We start from the raw sequence: 22,389 nt of genomic DNA, 5'->3' as shown, positions 1-22,389 counted from the left end.
TACAAGCCCCCTCCTTTTTCCTCTGAACATAACGATGGTTATTATAGCCAAAGAGTTCTATTTTTGTTTCATCAGACCAGAGGACATTTCTCCAAAAAATACAATCTTCGTCCCCATGTGCAGTTGCAAACCGTAGTCTGTTTTTTTTACTGGTGGGTTTGGAGCAGTGGCTTCTTCCTTGCTAAGCGGCCTTTCATGTTATGTCGCTATAGGACTCGTTTTACTGTGGATATAGATACTTTTGTACCTGTTTCCTCCAGCATCTTCACAAGGTCCTTTGCTGTTCTGGGATTGATTTGCACTTTTGGCACCAAAGTACGTTCGTCTCTAGGAGACAGAACGTGTCTCCTGCCTGAGCGGTATGACGGCTGCGTGGTCCCATGCTGTTTTATACTTGCGTGCTATTGTTTGTACAAATGAACGTAGTACCTTCAGGCATTTGGAAATTGCTCCCAAGGATGAACCAGACTTGTGGAGGTCTACAATTTTTTTCTGAGGTCTTGGCTGATTTATTTTGATTTTCCCATGATGTCAAGCACAGAATTTGAAGGTAGGCCTCGAAATACATCCACAGGTACATTTCCAATTGACTCAAATGGTGTCAATTAGCCTATCAGATCAGAAGCTTCTAAAGCCATGACATAATTTCCTGGAATTTTCCAAGCTGTTTAAAGGCACAGTCAACTTAGTGGATGTAAACTTCTGACCCACTGGAATTGTGATACAGTGAATAATAAGTGAAATAATCTGTCTGTAAACAATTGTTGGAAAAATATGTGTCATGCACACTGTAGATGTCCTCACCAACTTGCCAAAACTATAGTTTGTTTACAAGAAATTTGTGGAGTGCTTGAAAAACTAGTTTTAATGACTCCGACCTAAGTGTATGTAAACTTCCGACTTCAACTGTGTGTTGTCTCATTTGCATATTTTGTTACAATATTTCAGGAACATTTTAATACAGAATAATCTGGTCTAAATTGAAATGGTAAAGGTTAATTTTGATATATAAAGATATTAAAAAATAACTTATTAGGGTGTGGTGCCTGGCCTTGTATATTATTCAGGCTACCTGTAGTTATGCAATGATAAGACACTATGTCTTCTTCTGACATTTAAAAAACCTTCCAAGTGACAACAAATGTATTGTGATAGATTTTTCTCAAGATATCTTTAAGATTTTAATGTCTATTTCAGACTAACAGCATAACTGAGGGGGGCGGAAGGTATCCTAGTGGTTAGAGCGTTGGGCCAGTAACCGAAAGGTTGCTGGATCGAATCCCCAAGCTGACAAGGTAAAAATCTGTCGTCCTGCCCCTGAGCAAGGCAGTTAACCCACTATTCCCCGGGCCCGAAGACCTGGATGTCGATTAAGGCAGACCCCCGCACCTCTCTGATTCAGAGGGGTTGGGTTAAATGTGGAAGACACATTTCAGTTGAATAGATTCAGTTGGACAACTGACTTTTCTTTCCCCCCTATAACATCCATAAAAGTTATTTTTCCTCTAAAGTAATAAAGGAAATTAGTATTTTCAAACAATTTTTTTTTTGTGTTCAGCCATGTGTTCAATCCATGTTTTGACTTAAGACCTTTGCTAAGAATTCCAGTTTCCTTAAAACACTTGTCCTTTTCATTTAACATCCATAAGGCTTCTTATTTGCTTCATTTCTACAACATGTCAATATATACCAGTCCATTTTTAGGGGTATACACCCCAAGGGGGACACACACATCAGAAGTTTCATTTCTATTTTGTTTGTCCGTTCTGTGAGACATTGAAGTGTAACATCCATAAAGCTGGAATCGCCCATTTGGCATGTGTGTTCGAATGTGCTGTCGTTGATCTGTGTAGATGGGAGTTCTCGCGTTATGGAAGGTGGACGCCCGAGGAAGACTACAGGGAAGTCACATAGTGAAGCACGACTACACCAAGCCCTTAACCTACTGTATCTTCAGACCAGCACCCCCGGGAGAGTGAGTTACTAGAACCGTATAAGTACCCCAAAAGGTTCTGAGTCAGAGCAGGCTATTGTTCTGCATATGCTTTTGACAAAGAGATGCATCAATTGATATATAGCAATGGCCCCCAATTACATTCATCTGCGGGTAGATTTTTTTCTTGAGCGGATGGACAGGAGACAGGAACATAGTTATAAATAATTTGTACACTGCAAATTGGCCTCAAGAAGCCCAAACAGAAATAGGATTTGACAAAACACAAACCTTGATTACATTGGGATACAATCACATATGCCTCTATATTTATGCGTAGGTATAGTTGGGAACAGATTTCCCTAAATTAAAATGACTTTGATCTGAGTTCCTGGTGATTTAACTGTCTTTTATGTCCAATAACAAAAATGATATATCAAGTTTTTATTTTATTGCTCAAAAAACTTGGGTGGCCAAATAAAATCAGCATTTGGCCCGAGAGCCGCCTATTGGGGAACCCTGATATACTGTATGTGGATAAATATTTTAGAGCCCATGTGTTTTTATGCAACTAATCAATATTATGTTTAGGTAAGACGACTAATTCTGTCCATGTTATCGCAGTTGCGAAATTATCTTGGATTGTCAGTCAATGGCACTGACACTGTCTCGCCCTGCTATTAAGCATATAAATGCCAAGTGTACGTTAAGCCAGGCACTGTCTCCCAAATTGTTGGTCGGGACCCAAACCTACTGGTGCATTGCAGTTGTTTCTCTTAGGGCCCAGTCTTGAGCAACGCCCATCTAGAAAAATGGTTTTGCTTATTCACTGGGTCAGAATGATTAACATTTGAAAGACCTTAGCTGTGCTATTTTGCCAACTCCTATGGCCATTGTCACATCATTGTTTGGCGTAACAATGGCCATAGTAGTTGGCAAGACTGCACAAACAGATCTGGGATTCAGGCTAGTGTCACATAGCATAGTTTGGAAACCATTCCACTAAGATCCTGTCCCAGTGTATGATGCTAAATGTGTTTGTGGTCGGTTCCAAGGGATGTGGCGATGCTGGCGCGGGCGGCAGTGGGCGGGGACGAGAGTGCCCTGGACATGTTCAACTGGAGGAAGGCTGGGAATGGACCGCCGCTCAAGATGGGTCCTCAGGAGGGTCTGGTGTTCTACGTCGGCACGGCAGACGGTTAGACGCTCTCAAACTCTGTGTTTTTACCGGCATTGTTCCCCTGCGTGTGAGTGTGAGTGTGAGTGTGTGAGAGACCTCTCGCCTCTGGGCCTGTAGAGGAATTCCTCCAAAACAGGCACTCAACAGTTGGAGTGTGTTTAGCTTTTGTGCACTGCCCACAGGGATGCAAAGTAGTCACATTTCGGCGAAATTCGCTGTTTTGAATCCAAAGTATGTGACCTATGTGATTCGTGTAGATCCAATGAGAAAAGTTTGGGCGGGGGGCTTTGGATGACTACTGGCTCTATGCGAACGACTGATGCACGTTTGGAGCAATACTGACTGTATCCAGGGCTCAGCCAATCGTTCACATAACAACAGAATGCAGCACGTGACTGAAGAGACAACCGATTTGCTAGTTACAGCATCAGGTTGCGCTCTGGCAAGACAGCAGAGAGTGAAAAGGCAGTTTGTGTCTATGCCTTTGCTGGTTAACTTACAGCAGCGCGTCCCCTGAACAATAGCGAAGAGGTAGGTGAGAAGCCTGACCACGGCGACGGGGTGAGAAGGTGATGAAGCATACTTCATGAATTGTAACCGAAAACAACTGGCATTTGGAAAGTTTGAGGTGAGGGAGAAAGTGTGGTGGAACAAGTATTGTTAGCATTGTTAAGTTACTTATCTTGCTAGCTGGATCAAATTTTTTTATTTTTTTTTTATTTTTAATTTCACCTTTATTTAACCAGGTAGGCTAGTTGAGAACAAGTTCTCATTTGCAACTGCGACCTGGCCAAGATAAAGTATAGTAGTGTGAACAGACAACACAGAGTTACACATGGAGTAAACAATTAACAAGTCAATAACACAGAAAAAAAAGAGTCTATATACATTGTGTGCAAAAGGCATGAGGAGGTAGGCGAATAATTACAATTTTTCAGATTAACACTAGAGTGATCAGATGGTCATGTACAGGTAGAGATATTGGTGTGCAAAAGAGGAGAAAAGTAAATAAATATAAACAGTATGGGGATGAGGTAGGTAAAATTGGGTGGGCTATTTACCGATAGACTATGTACAGCTGCAGCGATCGGTAAGCTGCTCAGATAGCAGATGTTTGAAGTTGGTGAGGGAGATAAAAGTCTCCAACTTCAGCGATTTTTGCAATTCGTTCCAGTCAGGCAGCAGAGAACTGGAACGAAAGGCGGCCAAATGAGGTGTTGGCTTTAGGGATGATCAGTGAGATACACCTGCTGGAGCGCGTGCTACGGGTGGGTTTTGCCACCGTGACCAGTGAACTGAGCTTTACCTGGCATGGACTTGTAGATGACCCGGAGCCAGTGGGTCTGGCGACGAATATGTAGCGAGGGCCAGCCGACTAGAGCATACAGGTCGCAGTGGTGGGTGGTATAGGGTGCTTTAGTAACAAAACGTTAGCTAGCCAGAGAAATTTTGAGCAACATTAGCCAACTTAACTGATCAAATAATTGAGTTTATGGTGTGAAAATTAGCTGGCTAATAAAGTCAGACAGCTAACATACGTTAGTTAGCTAACGTTACAACATCAGATGAGCTAACGTTAGTCACCTAACCAATTCGCTATAGTATTAACTGGTAACGTAAACTCACCCCATTCCGTACAAATGTGCTCAACCGCAACATTCAAACGAGGCTACAAAGAAAACTAATGGGATTGTAGCGACTGTGTTGACATAAAAATTGGGGTGTGTGAACTAGGTTTCTATTCAAGCGTTGATCGACATGGTAATGGCTTTATAGCCATTTAAAAAAAGACCCGACGGGGCTTATTGCCTGCTTGAATTATGCAGAAATGGGCAGTGTTTAGGTCATGTAATTGATTTTGTTGGAAAGGGGAGAAATTGTGCTTTACAATGGTATTGACATTACAGTTGATCTGGAAGTATTACGTTTTTCGTGTGCTAAAATGAGGGCAATTGTACGGACCAAGGCGATGTACGAGTTTACGTGAGTTTACGTTAATGTTATAAGACTCCTGGCTCTTCATCAAGTTATAAGGCGTTAGTTGCTTACTGGACCATGGCAATCTGTGTGAAATGTTAACTAGCTAACGATCTAACTACTATCTGTGAACTCATGTTTTCCCTCTTCAGTATGTGGTTCATTTTCAGAATGAGAGAATTAGGTAAAAATTAGTCATTGCTTGTTAATAAACAAGTGTAGCTGGAGCGTGGCCTGGCTTAAGCTGGGTGCCACTGGAGGTGAAAGGATCACCACACACTTTCTCTCTTTTTCAATACAGTGGATAAAAAGGGGTTTGCGAGGTGTACTCTCTGCCTTAAAGAGATCAATTATGCCAACAAAAGATATCATGCTCTGCTGGAACATTGTAGAACAGATGGCCACAGGCGGAAAGTGTACAATGTAATAATGTGCAGTGTAGCCCAAAGATGTTGCTTTTCTTGTGTTGAACTTGACAGTAACACTTGTGAGTGAGGTGGGACTATTACATTTTTTTACTCAGTGAATGTTATTTCTGCACACATGTAGCCATGCTGTCCGGTCCTCTGGCAGTCTCTATGGGGGTGCCACAGGGTTCAATTCTCGGGCCGACTCTTTTCTCTGTATATATCAATGATGTTGCTCTTGCTGCGGGCGATTCCCTGATCCACCTCTACGCAGACGACACCATTCTATATACTTTCGGCCCGTCATTGGACACTGTGCTATCCAACCTCCAAACGAGCTTCAATGCCATACAGCACTCCTTCCGTGGCCTCCAACTGCTCCTAAACGCGAGTAAAACCAAATGCATGCTTTTCAACCGATCGCTGCCTGCACCCGCATGCCCGACTAGCATCACCACCCTGGATGGTTCCAACCTTGAATATGTGGACATCTATAAGTACCTAGGTGTCTGGCTAGACTGCAAACTCTCCTTCCAGACTCACATCAAACATCTCCAATCAAAAATCAAATCCAGAGTCGGCTTTCTATTCCGCAACAAAGCCTCCTTCACTCACGCTGCCAAGCTTACCCTAGTAAAACTGACTATCCTACCGATCCTCGACTTCGGCGATGTCATCTACAAAATGGCTTCCAACACTCTACTCAGCAAACTGGATGCAGTCTATCACAGTGCCATCCGTTTTGTCACTAAAGCACCTTATACCACCCACCACTGCGACTTGTATGCTCTAGTCGGCTGGCCCTCACTACATATTCGTCGCCAGACCCACTGGCTCCAGGTCATCTACAAGTCCATGCTAGGTAAAGCTCCGCCTTATCTCAGTTCACTGGTCACGATGGCAACACCCATCCGTAGCACGCGCTCCAGCAGGTGTATCTCACTGATCATCCCTAAAGCCAACACCTCATTTGGCCGCCTTTCGTTCCAGTACTCTGCTGCCTGTGACTGGAACGAATTGCAAAAATCGCTGAAGTTGGAGACTTTTATCTCCCTCACCAACTTCAAACATCAGCTATCCGAGCAGCTAACCGATCGCTGCAGCTGTACATAGTCTATTGGTAAATAGCTCACCCTTTTCACCTACCTCATTCCCATACTGTTTTTATACTGTTTTTATTTATTTACTTTTCTGCTCTTTTGCACACCAACATCTCTACCTGTACATGCCCATCTGATCATTTATCACCAGTGTTAATCTGCAAAATTGTATTATTCGCCTACCTCCTCATGCCTTTTGCACACATTGTATATAGACTGCCCATTTTTTTCTACTGTGTTATTGACTTGCTAAATTGTTTACTCCATGTGTAACTCTGTGTTGTCTGTTCACACTGCTATGCTTTATCTTGGCCAGGTCGCAGTTGCAAATGAGAACTTGTTCTCAACTAGCCTACCTGGTTAAATAAAGGTGAAATAAAAAAATAAAAAAAAAAGCCTTGTGCTACATGCCTACTACAGTGGCCACAAAATAGAGCAAAAATAGAATGCCTCTTTGTTTCATTCTATTTCTGCGTAAGATGTTTTTTTTCCCCAAGTGCAATATTTAGATGTGTGTGTGGTCACAAGCGTTCTGTTATAAAGGCGGTCAACTTAGTGTATTGTTTTCTCTCAAGACTTGAGTGTCATTTGCAGTAAATTCTAGGCAACAAATAACATTGGATTGCTTTCTTCACATTTTTAAGCTGTGAGTTAGGTTCACATTAACCACTTTTTATTTCACACACAGAGACTGATCATGTAGATCATACTCTTTGTTGTTTAATTAGTTAAAATTTGCATTTCCCCCTAACAGGGATTTTTTGTGTGCATGTTTTAGTGCAAAAAACAAAGTATCACCTTTTTGGAGCTGTTTTGCATCCCTGTGCCCAGTGTAATAAAGTAAATTTGAAGCCGCACTCTCACTGTGTTAGTCTAAGTGTGTGTATTGACTCTGTGCCTAGGCAAGGTGCACTGTGTGGATGAGCATGGCAGGAGCAGCCCAGTGCTCAGTGTGGACGGCTCCATCCAGAAGCTCTTCTATCTGAAGAGGAGAGAAGTCCTGGCCGTTGTCACGGAAACCCTTTTGCTGTCACAGTACACGCTGGGACCTGAGGGGGGAGCCCAGGAGCTCATGAAGGTACATATCAAATTGTATTTTTCAAATTTTTTATTTCACTAGGCAAGTCAGTTGAGAACACATTCTTATTTACAATGACAGCGTAGGAACAGTGGGTTAACTCCGTCGTTCACGGGCAGAATGACAGATTTTTTCCTTGTCAGCTTGGGGATATGATCTAGCAACCTGTCTGTTACTGGCCCAACGCTCACGACTAGGCTACCTGCCGCCCCAATGCCATTGGATGAACCCCAGAACATATTCCAGTCTGTACTAGCAAAACACTCCTGTAGCGTAGCATCCGCCTCATCGGACCACTTCCGTATTGAACATGTCACTGGTACTTCCTGCTTTAGTTTTTTCTTGGAGAGCTTTGTATGCATCTCTGTGTGTGGAGTAAAGGTGGACTAGAGTTATTTTCTTCTCTGGTTGCACATGTGACATGCTGAAAATAAATGAGGTCAAACGGATTTAAGCTTGCCTGCGTTAAAGTCCCTGGCCACTAGGAGTGCCACTTTTGGATGAGCATTTTCTTGTTTGCTTATGGCCTTATACAGCTCATTGAGTGCTGTCTTAGCATCGGTTTGTGGTGGTAAATAGGCGGCTAAGAATAATATGATGAGAGCTCTCTTAGTAGATAGTGTGGTCTACAGCTTATCATGAGGTATTCTACCTCAGGCGAGCAATACCTCGAGACTTCTTTAATATTAGACATCACACACCAGCAGTTGTTGACAAATACACACACACCCCCCGCCACCTGGTCTAACCGGACGTAGCTGCTCTGTCCTGCCGATGCACGGAGAAGCCAGCCAGCTCTATATTATCCGTGTCATTGTTTAGCCACATCTCGGTGAAACATAACATATTACAGTTGTCCCATTGGTAGGATAATCTTAATCATAGATCGTCCAATTTGTTTTCCAATGATTGCACATTTGCCAATAATATGAAGGGTAGTGGTGGTTTACCTGCTCGTCGGCTAATTCTTACAAGGCACCTCGCCCTCCTCCCCCTTTTTCGCCGTCTTTTCTTCACTTGGATGACGGGGATTTGGGTCTTGTCTCGACAAAGCAGGATATCCTTCGCGTCGGACTCATTAAAGAGAAAATCTTTGTCCAGTTCTTTGTCCAAAAATCTTTGTCCATGTGAGTAATCTCTGTTCTGATGTCCAGAAGCTCTTTTCGGTCTTAAGAGACGGTAGCAGGAACATTTAGTACAAAATGAGTAGCAAACATTGTGAAAAATCTAACAAAATAGCACAGTTGGCTAGGAGCCTGTGAAACGGCAGCCATCCCCTCTGGGTCCATTACTTCAATTGAAGTTTGTGTGTGTGCGACTGTGTTCTGTTGTCACAGGTGAAGCTGAGTGGAAAAGGTGGCCAAAGCGCAGACATCGTTTCAACAGAGACAGGCCTCCTCATCACAGCTACAGGGGAACAGGTCATCAGGTCAGACACACAAACACACACACCAACACAAGTAAGCATTTTATGGTAAGGTTGTATTCGGCGCATGTGAAAAAAATGCTATCCTTGTGGGGACCAAACAATTGATTCCCATTCAAAATACTATTTACCTTAACCTCTAACCTTAACTCCTAAACCTTAACTCCTAAACCTAATTATAACCCTAACCCATAAGTCTAAAATAACAATTTTCCTTGTGGGGACCAGCGAAATGTCCCCACTTGTCCAAATGTTCCTTGTTTTACTATCCTTGTGAGGACTTCTGGTCCCCACAATGATAGGAAAACCAAACACACACACACACACACACACACACACACACACACACACACACACACACACACACACACACACACACACACACACACACACACACACACACACACACACACACACACACACTCTGACTGTGTAGCTAACATACATTGTGTTGTAGGCTCTGGGACTTGGAGAGGGATGACAACTATGTGCTTTCTCTGGATGAGAGCCTTGGCTTTGAGAAAGGAGAGGTGTTGAACTGTGTCTCCTACTGCACAGCCAAAGGTAGGAATGAACATTACTGGTATTCTGAAAATTTGGGCTAATGGTGAGCTATGGTAGACTTATGTTAAATGGATTACAATTACACAGTATACATCCACTAGCCTAGTCTCAGATCTGTTTGTGTTAGCTTGCCAGCAACTCCTATGTCCATTGTCTCTACTGCACACTGTTTATGACAATGGCCACCATAGGAGTCGGCAAGATTATATGCTATGCATTTACCTCTCGAATAGGCAATTCTTTGTTTAATCATATTTAGGCATAGAATTGGGCATATTTGTATTGTTTCATGATGTCGCCCTCACTCCCCTGCGTCTTTCCAGAGATCCTAGCTGCAGGCACCAACATGGGGCGTATAGCTCTGTGGAGGATGGTGAGCCAGCCCAACACCAGGACAGACACCAAGGCCCAGTGGAAACTACAGACACCCACGGAGATCGAGGGCAATGTCACCCAGCTTCAGGTACACTACTTTACTACAGTACCACATTATACAACAGTACTACATTATACTGTATTGACACTTTGCGATGACTTCGTCCATCACCTCTCCATCACCCTTTTTTTCGTTTGTCGACACCTGGTCTAAAATATTGAATTTCACTGATTGTGGCTACAGTACGATCACCGGACTCATAGAGTGCGGTTACATAAGTCAGTGACTATGTTATTACAGTTTTACATTCAAGTGTTCTCTGATTGCAATTGTCTTGTTTGTTTCCAGTGGGGCTCCAACCTGAACCTGCTGGCTGCCAACAGTGTGACCACAGTACTGATCCTCTGTGAGCACGTCATGTCTGCCCACTTCGGCCAGCAGGTGGCAGCGGTACAGCTAACCCCATCTCAGCTCAGCCTCACAATGTTCAACACCAACTCCCACCTCACCCTGCGTTCCGACATGCACATCAAGGGCGTCTGCGTCACCAAGGTAACCAGTCCAAACATTTGTCCCGTTACCAAGTTAACCAGCCCCAAAATGTATCCCGTGAGCCGTCACCAAGGTAACCAGACAAAAATGGGTCCCGCTACCAAGGTAACCAGCCAAAGATGTGCCCTGCTCACCAACTGTGTATGTATAGCTCAGCGTTTCCCAAACCAGGGGTCGGGACCCCACATGGGGTCGCCTGATTTGAAAATGGGGTCGCGAGATGATTGTATAAAAATGATAATATAGCACTTGGTTCATAGAATAGCCTCTAGGTGCGGTTGTAATAAACATAGCCGTTTCTGATGTAAACAGCCGTTTCTGATGTAAACAGAGCCGTTTCTGATGTAAACAGAGCCGTTTCTTCCTACAAATGTGGCTCTATCTTTTATGACCCCATCACTGAAAGAAAAGACTCAGGAATATGTATGTGTCTTCTGTTTCCCTCTACAATGCCCACAAGCCACGCAGGACTTATTAGAGTGGACAAGACCAGGCATTAAATCAGACTGGGTGGGAATGAAGATGTTCTTTTCTACACAGAAGAGCATACACAATTATTGCCTGATGATCTTCTGAACTTCCCAATACCTTTCTGATATGTTTCAGTCACTTCAAACCATTCTTCCTTCACATTGAAATAATGTCAAAAGTACTGTCAGACTGATTTGTAATAGACTGTCACAGCCCCAATTAAAGAAGGAAACATTGGTCGTTGATTACATCACCTTTTTTTTTTTTCTTTACATTTTGGAGTCGCAATATTTTAAAAATTAAAATGGGGTCACGGGCCCAAAATGTTTGGGAACCCCTGGTCTAGCTTGACTTGGGAGGCTATCGAATAATTTGTTTTCTGCTCAATGTGAAACTTTTTTACTGTGCCTGGCTCACACAAGCAGGTGTGTTTATCTAAGGAGTACGTGAGGTGTGTTGAGTGGTCTTTTTGACTGAGATATTAGGCATCTGATGTTGACGTGGTGTGTGTTCAGGACACAGTCACAGTGTGGAACGGGAAGCAGGTCACTGTGTACGAACCCTCGGGGGCAACTCTACGCAACACAGGTGAAGTGGCTGCACAGCTACATAGTGATAACATTGCACAACACCAGCATGGCACTGCATAACACGGTCATAAGCACTTATAACACGGTCGTAAGCACTGCGTTAAGACAGACGCTTAGTGTTGTTAAGCCCTGTGTGAATCCTCCCATTTCCCCTCCTCTCCCGTCCTGCTCGTCCCCAGGCTCTTTCCTGTGTGAGTCCCAGGTCTTAGCTGTGCATGATGAGAATATCTACACTGTGGAGCCCAATAGAGTCCAGGTCCGCACACCACAGGTCAGTCCCCTTACCTGGAACCCTTTGCCTATCCACAGTCACGCACGCGCAGATATGTACAGACGCATGCACGCACGGATACCTACACACACACACACACACACACACACACACACACACACACACACACACACACACACACAGTATGCATACTGCCTCTTACGGCTTCGAGGCTCCCGTCAAATCTAGTTCAGTGTTCTTTTTGTTGTTGTCTGTAGCTTAATTTTTAGCTAGTTTTCTACAGCAGGTAATTAATCCTGCAGCAACAGTAAACGTATTATGTGGATTATAATTACTGGACGTTTTTACCGGGGTTGATACATTTTTCTTTAGGGCAACATTGCAAACTTTAGAAGCCTTTTAAACCTCAAATACACTTCTGTGCAGGAAAATAATTTTCAGCAACAGAAGAGGGATCAAATTAAGATCCTTCTCTGTATATTATAGATGAGCATTGTGTCTATTGTAAATAAGCCGTGTGTATCTCTCTGACTCTGTCTCCCAGGGCACAGTGAAGCAGCTACTAGCCTTCTCTGAGGCCGAGGGCAACCCTGTGCTGCTCAGTGTGTGTCAGGGCTACCTGGTGGTGGGAACAGACACAGCTCACATCAAGGTCTTTGACCTCACTCGCAGGTATCCACAAAAACAGATAACAACCACTTTTTCAAATCAGTGTCATTAGCCAGTGTAGTAAGTGAATGAGCTTGGCCAAATTGATTTTGTTTTGCAGGTCTCCATTGTTTTGTGTTGCTATACATAGCTAACAAAAGACTACTCCTTGTCATTGCATATTGCAGCACAATTTTCAGGGTTCATTGTGTACGTCATTGTATAGACTGTATATACGTCTGTACTGTATGTGTGTGTATAGAGAAGCCAAGGCCCACTGCAGTGCTAAGAACCTAGTGGACCTGACCCCTAATCTGGGAGCCCTGAAATCGGTCAAGTGTAACGCCAACGGCAACCAAGTCAGCATCCTGGTCACTCAGGTGAGTGGACACTTCGAGACATAGAACCTTTACTTTTTTTTCTTCTCCAAAGGATCTCATAGATAAACTTTGATCTTGTAATTCGCAATGAAGTTATTTGAATTGCTACACTTCCAAGTCTGTTAAATTGTACTTCTACCAAGTTGTTGATTTATGTTGTTGCTGAATTATTTCTCCCTCTAAGGTGAATGGGAGACCTGACCACAGAATGTACTTCTATGACGTAGAGATGGACACACTCTCTCACTTTGACTTCTTCACTGGTAGACCGCCTAGTGGCATCTCACAGGCCGACGACACAGAAAGGTGTGTGTGTGTGTGTGTGTGCGTGCGTGCATTCTTTTGACCTTGTGTGTTATTTTGACTGTGTGTGTGTGTTCACTGAATATGTGTGTGTGTGTGGTGTGTGTATGTGTGTGCGTGTGTGTGTGTTCCAGACGGCCACTGACAGAGCTGAGCGAGAGATGTCCTGTGTCTCATTTCTGGGACGAGAACGAGCCTCGTCTGTTTGTGTGTGAGACGGTACTGGTTAGCTCTCCCCAAATGGACCATCTGGACAGGGTAGGGGTGGCTTCATTGTACTACTCACCACCACACAAAAATGTTACATACTGTAATGTACAATCACATTAACCAGATTTGACAACAAATCATCTATTATAGGCCTGTTTTCAGAATGTATTTCGAAAAATACAATACCATGCATACAATACCAGTGTTCCTCCTATATTTATATTTTGGAAATTTTCCTTTGTCATTTTTTCCCGCCATTTTTTTATTTATATACCGTACCAGTCAAAAGTTTGGACACCTTCTCATTCAAGGGTTTTTCTTTATTTTACTATTTTCTACGTTGTAGAATCAAAACTATGTTTTTTTTATTTCACCTTTATTTAACCAGGTAGGCTAGTTGAGAACAAGTTCTCATTTGCAACTGCGACCTGGCCAAGATAAAGCATAGCAGTGTGAACAGACAACACAGAGTTACACATGGAGTAAACAATTAGCAAGTCAATAACACAGTAGAAAAAAATGGGCAGTCTATATACAATGTGTGCAAAAGGCATGAGGAGGTAGGCGAATAATACAATTTTGCAGATTAACACTGGAGTGATAAATGATCAGATGGTCATGTACAGGTAGAGATATTGGTGTGCAAAAGAGCAGAAAAGTAAATAAATAAAAACAGTATAAAAACAGTATGGGAATGAGGTAGGTGAAAATGGGTGAGCTATTTACCTATAGACTATGTACAGCTGCAGCGATCGGTTAGCTGCTCGGATAGCTGATGTTTGAAGTTGGTGAGGGAGATAAAAGTCTCCAACTTCAGCGATTTTTGCAATTCGTTCCAGTCACAGGCAGCAGAGTACTGGAACGAAAGGCGGCCAAATGAGGTGTTGGCTTTAGGGATGATCAGTGAGATACACCTGCTGTAATAACATATGGAACCATGTAGTAACCAAAAAAGTGTTAAACAAAATATATTTGATATTATAGATTCTTAAAAGTAGCCACTCTTTACCTTGATGACAGATTTGCACACTCTTGGCATGCTGTCAACCAGTTTCACCTGGAATGCTTTTCCAACAGTCTTGAAGGAGTTCCCACATATGCTGAGCACTTGTTGGCTGCTTTTCCTTCACTCTGCTGTCCAACTCATCCCAAACCATCTCAATTGGGTTCAGATAAGGTAATTGTGGAGGCCAGGTCATCTGATGCAGCACTCCATCACTCTCCTTCTTGGTAAAATAGCCCTTACACAGCCTGGAGGTGTGTTGTCCTGTTGAAAAACAAATGATAGTCCCACTATGCCCAAACAAGATGGGATGGCGTATCACTGCAGAATGCTGTGGTATCCATGCTGGTTAAGTGTGCCTTGAATTCTAAATAAATCACTGACAGTGTCACCTGCAAAGCACCAACACACCATCACACCTCCTGCTCCATGCTTCACGGTGGGTCCCATAAATGCAGAGATCTTCCGTTCATCTCAAATTTGGACTCATCAGACCAAAGGACAGATTTCCACCAGTCTAATGTCCATTGCTCGTGTTTCTTGGCCCAAACAAGTCTCTTCTTCTTATTGACTGGTATTGTTTATTTCTGCAGAGACCCACTTTTAAAGGGATAGGGGGAGACTTTTGCAATAAGACCTTTTTCTACCCAAAGTCAGATGAACTCATGGATACTATTTTTATGTGTCTTGAAGGAAGTGGCTAACTAGCGTTAGCGCACTTGCTAACTAGCGTTAGTATAATGACTGGAAGTCTATGGGAACAGCATGCAAGCTGTTTCCATAGACTTCCAGTCATTGCGCTCATTGCGCTAATGCTAGTCAGCAAGGGCTCGCACAACTACCTTCAACTTCCTTCAAACTGCACGCAGAGACATAAAAATTGCCAAAATCTCGCACTATCCCTTTAAGAACAAAGTGGCAAGTTACAGCATATATTCTAGCAAACAGAGCGAGCAGTGGCACGAATGAAATCCACAAGTGCACAGCCACCACGTGCAGTGGCATGCATCAGTTCTATTTAAGATGGTGTCAACATAATTCAATTGTCATGCATTTTAGAATCGAATGTCCTTTTAAAAAGTCACCAGAAGTACTGTATATGGTGTGTTCCGAGTCCTCTGTGCTATGAACTATGTAACATATAGCATGTATTTGCTGTCTCCTGCAGGTGGATGTGCTCGTGGTGACGTTTTTCTGCACTCAGGAACATGGGCTCCTCCTGCAGGACTCCTACCCCAAACCAGCCGGCCTGCAGGCCTTACTGGCCCTGGACGTTCCCTACTACTACTTCACCTGTAAGGTAGGGACAATGACCAATGCACAGTACATTACCTGCAGAGTATTGAATGGTATCCCTTTACTTAAGGTGAGGCCATTATTTACTGTATGGCTACTATTTTGTTTACTGATTTTCGAATTTACCAGGGACGTACTGTTCATATGATTTATTATGTTATCATGATTTTTAGTAGGCCTACAGATGTAGGATCTTAATTTGAGACAGTTTGCTACAGCAGGAAAAAAATCCTGTAGCAACAGGAAATCTGAATTATTATGTGGATTATAATTCATGGACATTTTTTGTAGGAGTTGATACATTTTACATTACTGCAAATCAAGTCTGAAATTCTAAAGTGGAAATTGCACATTTTAGAAGCCTTTTTAAACCTGCTGTGCAGGCAAATTCTCATCAACAAAAGAGTGATCAAATTAAGATCCTCCACCTGTAAATCACTTGTAAGGTAGGGTTGCTCTCTTGCTTCTCTTCCCCATCTTATCCCTCAGAGGTTATGCTCATAAAACTCGGTTAGTCTTTCTTTTCATTTTGCATAATCTTTGCTTGGGCTCTTCTTCCCTCTCTTTCTTGAGTGTATGTGAATTTGTCATATTTCATGTATGTCTGTTTGTGCTTGGCTTCCATTCACACCAGCTGTTGTTTCGGAGGGGTGGTATCTCTTTACCAGAAGTAAGTATCTACTGCCCCTTCAGTTAGTCAGTGCTGCAAATTTCCTCGGCTTTTCCATAGTCCTACCCTCTTTTCCTAGGCTTTTGGCATCGTAAAACCTCCATTGTGTCATAATAATTAACAGGACAATGTAATCGAGACCATCCATAGTGAAATTCGTTTTTACATAGGAAGAATGCACCACAGTATTCAGATGCATAAGCCGGGTAGGGTCCATGTTTTGTAGCTTGTGGCATAGAATGACATATAACATTGGATCGGATATCTGTGGCTTACTCCACTGATTGGATACGATCAATGTCTTCTTAGATGTCTATTTCCACTGTTTTTGATTCCTTTCTTGTCTGTGTCTCCCTACTAGCCCTAGATCTCATATCTGAGGATGTTTCCTTTCATTGAGCCTACTCTTCTATGATGAAGGACTGGGTGTTGCTACAATAGTGTGTGTGCGCGTGTGTCCGTGCGTGTCATTTTCCCTTCCTAATCAAGGAGCCAAATTCTTTCATCTTACCTGTGTGTAATCGAGTCGGCTGCCAGTATTGAAAGTTATCACGCTATAATAGAAAAAGGCTTCAAGAGCCAGATTCTATCTCTGGAGAAAAGAAAGAGTTTCCTGAAAAGAAATCATGAAAAAAAAAAACTTTATCTTACCCCACTCCAACCATTATGTTGAATGTTTTGCTCTAGTGTTCATCAGTACAAACCACATGGTTTAGTTATACATTAGTATTGTTTGTGTGGGGAATTTTCATATTCAGGTGTGAAGTGTTTGAAACAGAGATGAGATTGGACAATCAATGCATTAAAGAACTAGACCCCATGGAAGCACAGCACAAAATCTATATAGTCACATTGTATTGAAATAGCTAATTATTGGTTATCTCATCAACACCCAGCCAGGTGAGAGGGATCCAGAGACGGAGGAGGCCCAAGCTCCAGACCCCACCCAATCTCCATCCCTGGCCCAGGCCTCAGCCCCAGCTGCCCAGTCCCCCCACATGGTGTCCAGACGAGCCCTCCGGGACTTTCAGGGCCTGGAGAACTGTGAAAAGGCCACCCGCGATGCCATGCTCAACTTTAGCTTCTACCTGACCATCGGAAACATGGACGAGGCCTTCAAGTCCATCAAACTCATCAAGAGGTAAGAGAACTTGGATAGGCCTAGTTTTAACACTCGCTGACTGATAACTCATCAATAATTTAAAACCAAGAGAAGTTTACTGTGCTCCGTCTGTGCGGAGAATACAGTATTTAACAGCTGACAGCTTTCTTCAGTTATATGTATCACACCGACTCCAGTAGTGTGACGTCTGTGTGATTTTATCGGAGTGTGTCTGCACATATGTGTACGCCTTAGCTAACCCCCAACGCCTTCGCCCAATCAGTGGGCAGTGGGGTAGACGTGCAGAATGGCCATGCCTGCAGCCGTGCACCATCCATTTGCCACCGCTTCCTATCATCACTTCCTGGTTCCTGCCCACACCAGGGCCCGATTAACAGCCAGTAATTGCTAAGCACGTCCCAGTTCAAAGGCTTCAGGAAAGGCTATGGGGATGGTATTGTTGGTATGGCCTTGATTCCTCTCAGGCCCTCTGTCTGAAGGTTTGCAATGGGAGACTTCATTGTGACAGGTTCTTTAGACCAACACAAATCTTTCAACTATAGAAGCCACACATGGATAGAAAGATCATGATCACTCCCTGACCTCTGGATTAAGATGTTTTATGTGGGCTGGTTGTATAACTATAACAAAACAGCTTTGGCATTGAACTGAGAGGAGCACTTATTTTGCTCATAAATAGAGCAATTAGAGCAATGGCCTTATCTGTAAAGCAGGGGTTCTTAAACGTTTTCAGCTCCAGACCAATATTAAAAATCTACCATCTCACCTCTCACATGCCCAGGGCCCAGTTTATGAAACCCCACTGTAAAGGAAATATTCTTGAGTAATGCTGTTAGAGTGGGAAAACAGACACAATTATTGCGTTGATATGACCAGCAGAGCAAATCTATTGGAAATGAGAGCTGGCTAGCGTACGTGTAGTCTAAGCAGAGGGGTTTGACGGAGACAGGAGTGTGTTTTTAAAGCAAGGATGCTGTGATATGATCCGACAAACCGTTTTCTGCTTATAGTAGCATAGTATGAAGGGGATTTTCAATCACAGGACATGATTTAGGATGTTTTGTGTGTGTGTGTACTGTACTGTACGTTATGGTGAGGGGATGTGCTTCTCTAAACACACTGTGACACACAAATCCCTTGTCCTTGTTTGGTTCTAAAAGAGCGCCCTTTCCAGTCATTCAGCCAACCAGAGAAATAGGTCAGAGAGGGGATGTGTGTGTGACAAAGGGTGCCACCTCAAAGTAGCCTGGACGTCATCTATAGACTAATACGTGACTGGACACTCCAATCCTAAATTCCCCAGAAGTACTGCTTTGAGCACGTACAAACACGCAAATATGTCTGATAATACAAAAGGGGAGAATAGCCTATCCTAGCGAGCCGGATATGACACTATGTTTAATAGGTTGATGACAACTTTAGGTTGTTCCGCAGTGACAGTTCTTTTTTTACTGCCAATTCCTTCTTCAAAGCAGTCACTGTAGCCAGTGTGTTCGATCTCCGCTTATCCCCACCAACAGGACGATGCCCTTCTTGTCCTGTGTGTGACCAATAACATGTGCTTCTCTTCCGTCTATCTGCTGGGGCTCATTGCCATGGAAATGGCCTTTTGAACTGCCAAAACATGATTCAACGGAGAGACCCGACCCGCGTACTGTACACGTGAACTCCCAGCAGAGCTTTACTGATAGGCCGATCTCTAAATATTAGATGTATGTGATTTGATACGACCAACTCTGGTCCTGGTCTAAATGCAAAGTGAACCCTACTGCTGATTAAGTTGTTATAGCTAATGAGATCTGTTGTACAAGTCTTGCTCTAAGGCAGATGGAAAGTTGATAAGACGAAACCGCAACCTGATATTTATCGTCTAAAACTTTAACTAATATCTCTGAACATGTTGCCGCTCTCTTTGAGACACGCTAAAGGAGACATACTGACGCAGGATGTCGGATACAGTATGTCGGATACAGTATGTCGGATACAGTGTGGAATGTCTCTGCTCAGTCCAGATCCCCCAGTGCAATTTCCTGTCATTCACGTTGTCCTTGACACCAGGTGACACGCTACAGGGCTATCGCTCCATGTGAGTACAAGCCTTCACTTACAAAATGTCCTTTGCCGTCGCCCATTTATTTACAGGGGTAACGCTTCGTCTTTGTCCATTTCCGAGTCAGACAAAGGAAGTCTCCAGAAGTACAGCTAGACTGATGTATTAATGCAATGGTCAACAGTGCAGTGATTGTTGTAGTGAAGTCCCTTCTGGCGAGTTTTCTACTGTATACTCTATATCCTTCACTATGAGAGAAAAGTACACTATTCTAACACTATTTAATAGGTCACACAATATGTCTTGGTATTTTGACAGTGCTTATCAGTGCTATCTATAGTTGTAAGCTATTTCTTATTGACGCCTCCAAAGCATTTTACCCTACCTTTTATAAGTTGAATTTAGGGGCAACTGTCTCTGTATGTAGAAATGTCGCTAGATTACAGCAAACACGTTGTTATAGATCAGGAGGAACACTGCATAACAGGCTCGTCATTTTGCTTTCACAATGGGATTTGTTCATCAATAAGCCTTGATTAATTTGTCAGCTGTTTTATATAACCCAGTAACTTTTAAGTATTTTCTAACCATAATCCTCCCTCATAGAATTTAGTCAAAGTATATGTTTGAAGAAAAGATGCAAGAACCACCGCAAACAGGTACAGGCGGCTTGTATGCTTTTAGTTAAACAAAGTATTTATTTATTTGCGAACAACCAATGTCAAAGGAATATTGTGGCACTTCCTCTTCTCATCATCATCATTTCTCTTCTCTTCAATTCTCTGCTCTTCTCTTCTTCACCTACTCAAAGTCATCCTCTATGTTCTTCTGAGCAAGAACATCCCCTGAAGCAGCTGGATTTATTCTTGATCTTCTTCTCTTTGGTTGCCTCCTCCAAGATCACCTCCTTCTCCTCCTTGGTCTCCTCCTCCAAGACCACCTGAACCTTCTCATGCTCCAGGTTGGCATAGTGCTCCTGGTATCCCTGGATGAGCCGCTGCGCCTCTTCCTTGGGCCGCAGCTCCTCTGTCTTGTCAACGATGGTCGTCAGTGAGCCAGTGCATTGGTTCAACCTTAGCCAGGAGAATGTTCTCCAGCTTGGGCAGGTTGTCTTGGTTATCGTGAACCCACTCCTCTGCCCTCTGAACAGCCCTCTCCTCCCTCAGCAACTCAGTGTGGAGCTGACAGCACTTCATCTTCAGCTCGGCCTTCTCCTGAGAGAACAGGAAAACAGAGCAATAGAATGAGACCGATGATCCTTTTAAAGATGCTGGGAGACGTATTGCTGTAACTATATTAGTACATTAAGAAGACGCATCAGAATCACACTTCGGTCATATCCAAGTAATCATGTGTTCTCACCTCGGCGCAGATCCTCAGGTGCATGTTGTACAGAATCATGACAAAAGGGGTCGTCCATTCCAGGGCCAGCCGTAGAAGCAGCTTCTGGGTCAGCAAAGGCTAGTGGTCTTCTGCGAGTCATGCAGGGTTTGACCTTGGCAGGGGCAGCCACAGTGTCCACAGCCAGGGCAGTGAAGCCAGGGGGTGGGCGGCAAGGTGTGGCAGGGGCAGCAGTCATTTTACATGTTTTCACTGACATCATAGGTTGAACTAAAACAAACCAATCGAGCCAAAACAAATCAGAATTTCATTCCTTGACCAAAATGCTCTGTCGTCATTGATAGTTGGCAATGCTAGGCAACATGGAATTTTGATAAAAAGCTAGTGTTAGCAGACTTAAGTTAGGGTCTGCTGACGTACATTGAAAAATAGAATCTCCCTACTGTCACAGCTAACACCAACTTCAATTAAACTCTAAATTATATTTTTGGGGTTTTTCACTTGTGTAAAATATGAAATATTGTTACCACAAATAAAACATTTAAAAAATATATATATATTCAGTTGAAGTCAGACGTTTACATACACCTTTGGCCAAATATATTTAAACTCAGTTTTCACAATTCCTGAAATTTAACCCGAGTAAAAAATCCCTGTCTTAAGCCAGTTAGGATCACCACTGTATTTTAAGAATGTGAAATGTCAGAATAATAGTAGAGAGAGAGATTTATTTCTGCTTTTATTTCTTTCATCACATTCCCAGTGGGTCAGAAGTTCACATACACTCAATTAGTATTTGGTAGCATTGCATTGAAATTGTTTAACTTGGGTCAAACGTTTCGGGTAGCCTTCCACAAGCTTCCCACAGTAAGTTGTGTGAATTTTGGCCCATTCCTCCTGACAGAGCTGGTGTAACTGAGTCAGGTTTGTAGGCCTCCTTGCTCGCAGATGCTTTTTCAGTTCTGCCCACAAATCTTCTATAGGATTGAGGTCAGGGCTTTGTGATGCCCACTCCAATACCTTGACTTTGTTGTTCTTAAAACTTCTTATGGCTTGAATCCCGCTAACAGGATCGATATGACAACAGCCAATGAAAGTGCAGGGCACCAAATTCAAAACAAGAGAAGTCTCATAATTAGAATTCCTCAAACATTAGAAGTATTTGACACAATTTTAAAGATAAACTTGTTGTTAATCCCACCACAATGGCCGATTTCAAGAAGGATTTACGTCGAAAGCACACCAAACGATTATGTTAGGTCTGCACCCAGTGACAGAAAAACACAGCCATTTTTCAGCCAAAGAGAGGAGTCGCATAAAGCAGAAATAGAGAGAAAATGAATCACTAATTTGATGATCTTCATCAGATGACACTTATAGGACTTCATGTTACACAATACATGTATGTTTTGTTCAATAAAGTTCATATTTATATACAAAAATCTGAGTACAGCGCTCAGACAACAAATCAAGCCATAC

At 43.0% G+C, this 22,389-nt stretch overlaps 1 protein-coding gene across 1 annotated transcript in view; it reads left to right on the top strand.

Moving 5' to 3' along the window:
* The window catches only part of ift140 (intraflagellar transport 140 homolog (Chlamydomonas)), a 57,738-nt gene that overhangs the window by 2,934 nt on the left and 32,415 nt on the right, over positions 1-22,389 (top strand). The window contains exons 4-18 of the mRNA XM_035748173.2: positions 1,854-1,975; positions 2,989-3,131; positions 7,500-7,675; positions 9,013-9,104; positions 9,559-9,665; positions 9,989-10,128; positions 10,390-10,593; positions 11,580-11,652; positions 11,834-11,925; positions 12,431-12,558; positions 12,797-12,914; positions 13,099-13,220; positions 13,352-13,475; positions 15,599-15,730; positions 17,293-17,537. Coding sequence (XP_035604066.1) covers positions 1,854-1,975; positions 2,989-3,131; positions 7,500-7,675; positions 9,013-9,104; positions 9,559-9,665; positions 9,989-10,128; positions 10,390-10,593; positions 11,580-11,652; positions 11,834-11,925; positions 12,431-12,558; positions 12,797-12,914; positions 13,099-13,220; positions 13,352-13,475; positions 15,599-15,730; positions 17,293-17,537 — 2,018 coding nt within the window. The remainder of the gene's footprint in view (positions 1-1,853; positions 1,976-2,988; positions 3,132-7,499; positions 7,676-9,012; positions 9,105-9,558; positions 9,666-9,988; positions 10,129-10,389; positions 10,594-11,579; positions 11,653-11,833; positions 11,926-12,430; positions 12,559-12,796; positions 12,915-13,098; positions 13,221-13,351; positions 13,476-15,598; positions 15,731-17,292; positions 17,538-22,389) is intronic.

Source organism: Oncorhynchus keta, chromosome 3, assembly GCF_023373465.1.
Source record: "Oncorhynchus keta strain PuntledgeMale-10-30-2019 chromosome 3, Oket_V2, whole genome shotgun sequence".
In the NCBI taxonomy this organism is placed as follows: Eukaryota; Metazoa; Chordata; class Actinopteri; order Salmoniformes; family Salmonidae; genus Oncorhynchus; species Oncorhynchus keta.
This window is presented reverse-complemented; position numbering and strand designations above follow the sequence as displayed.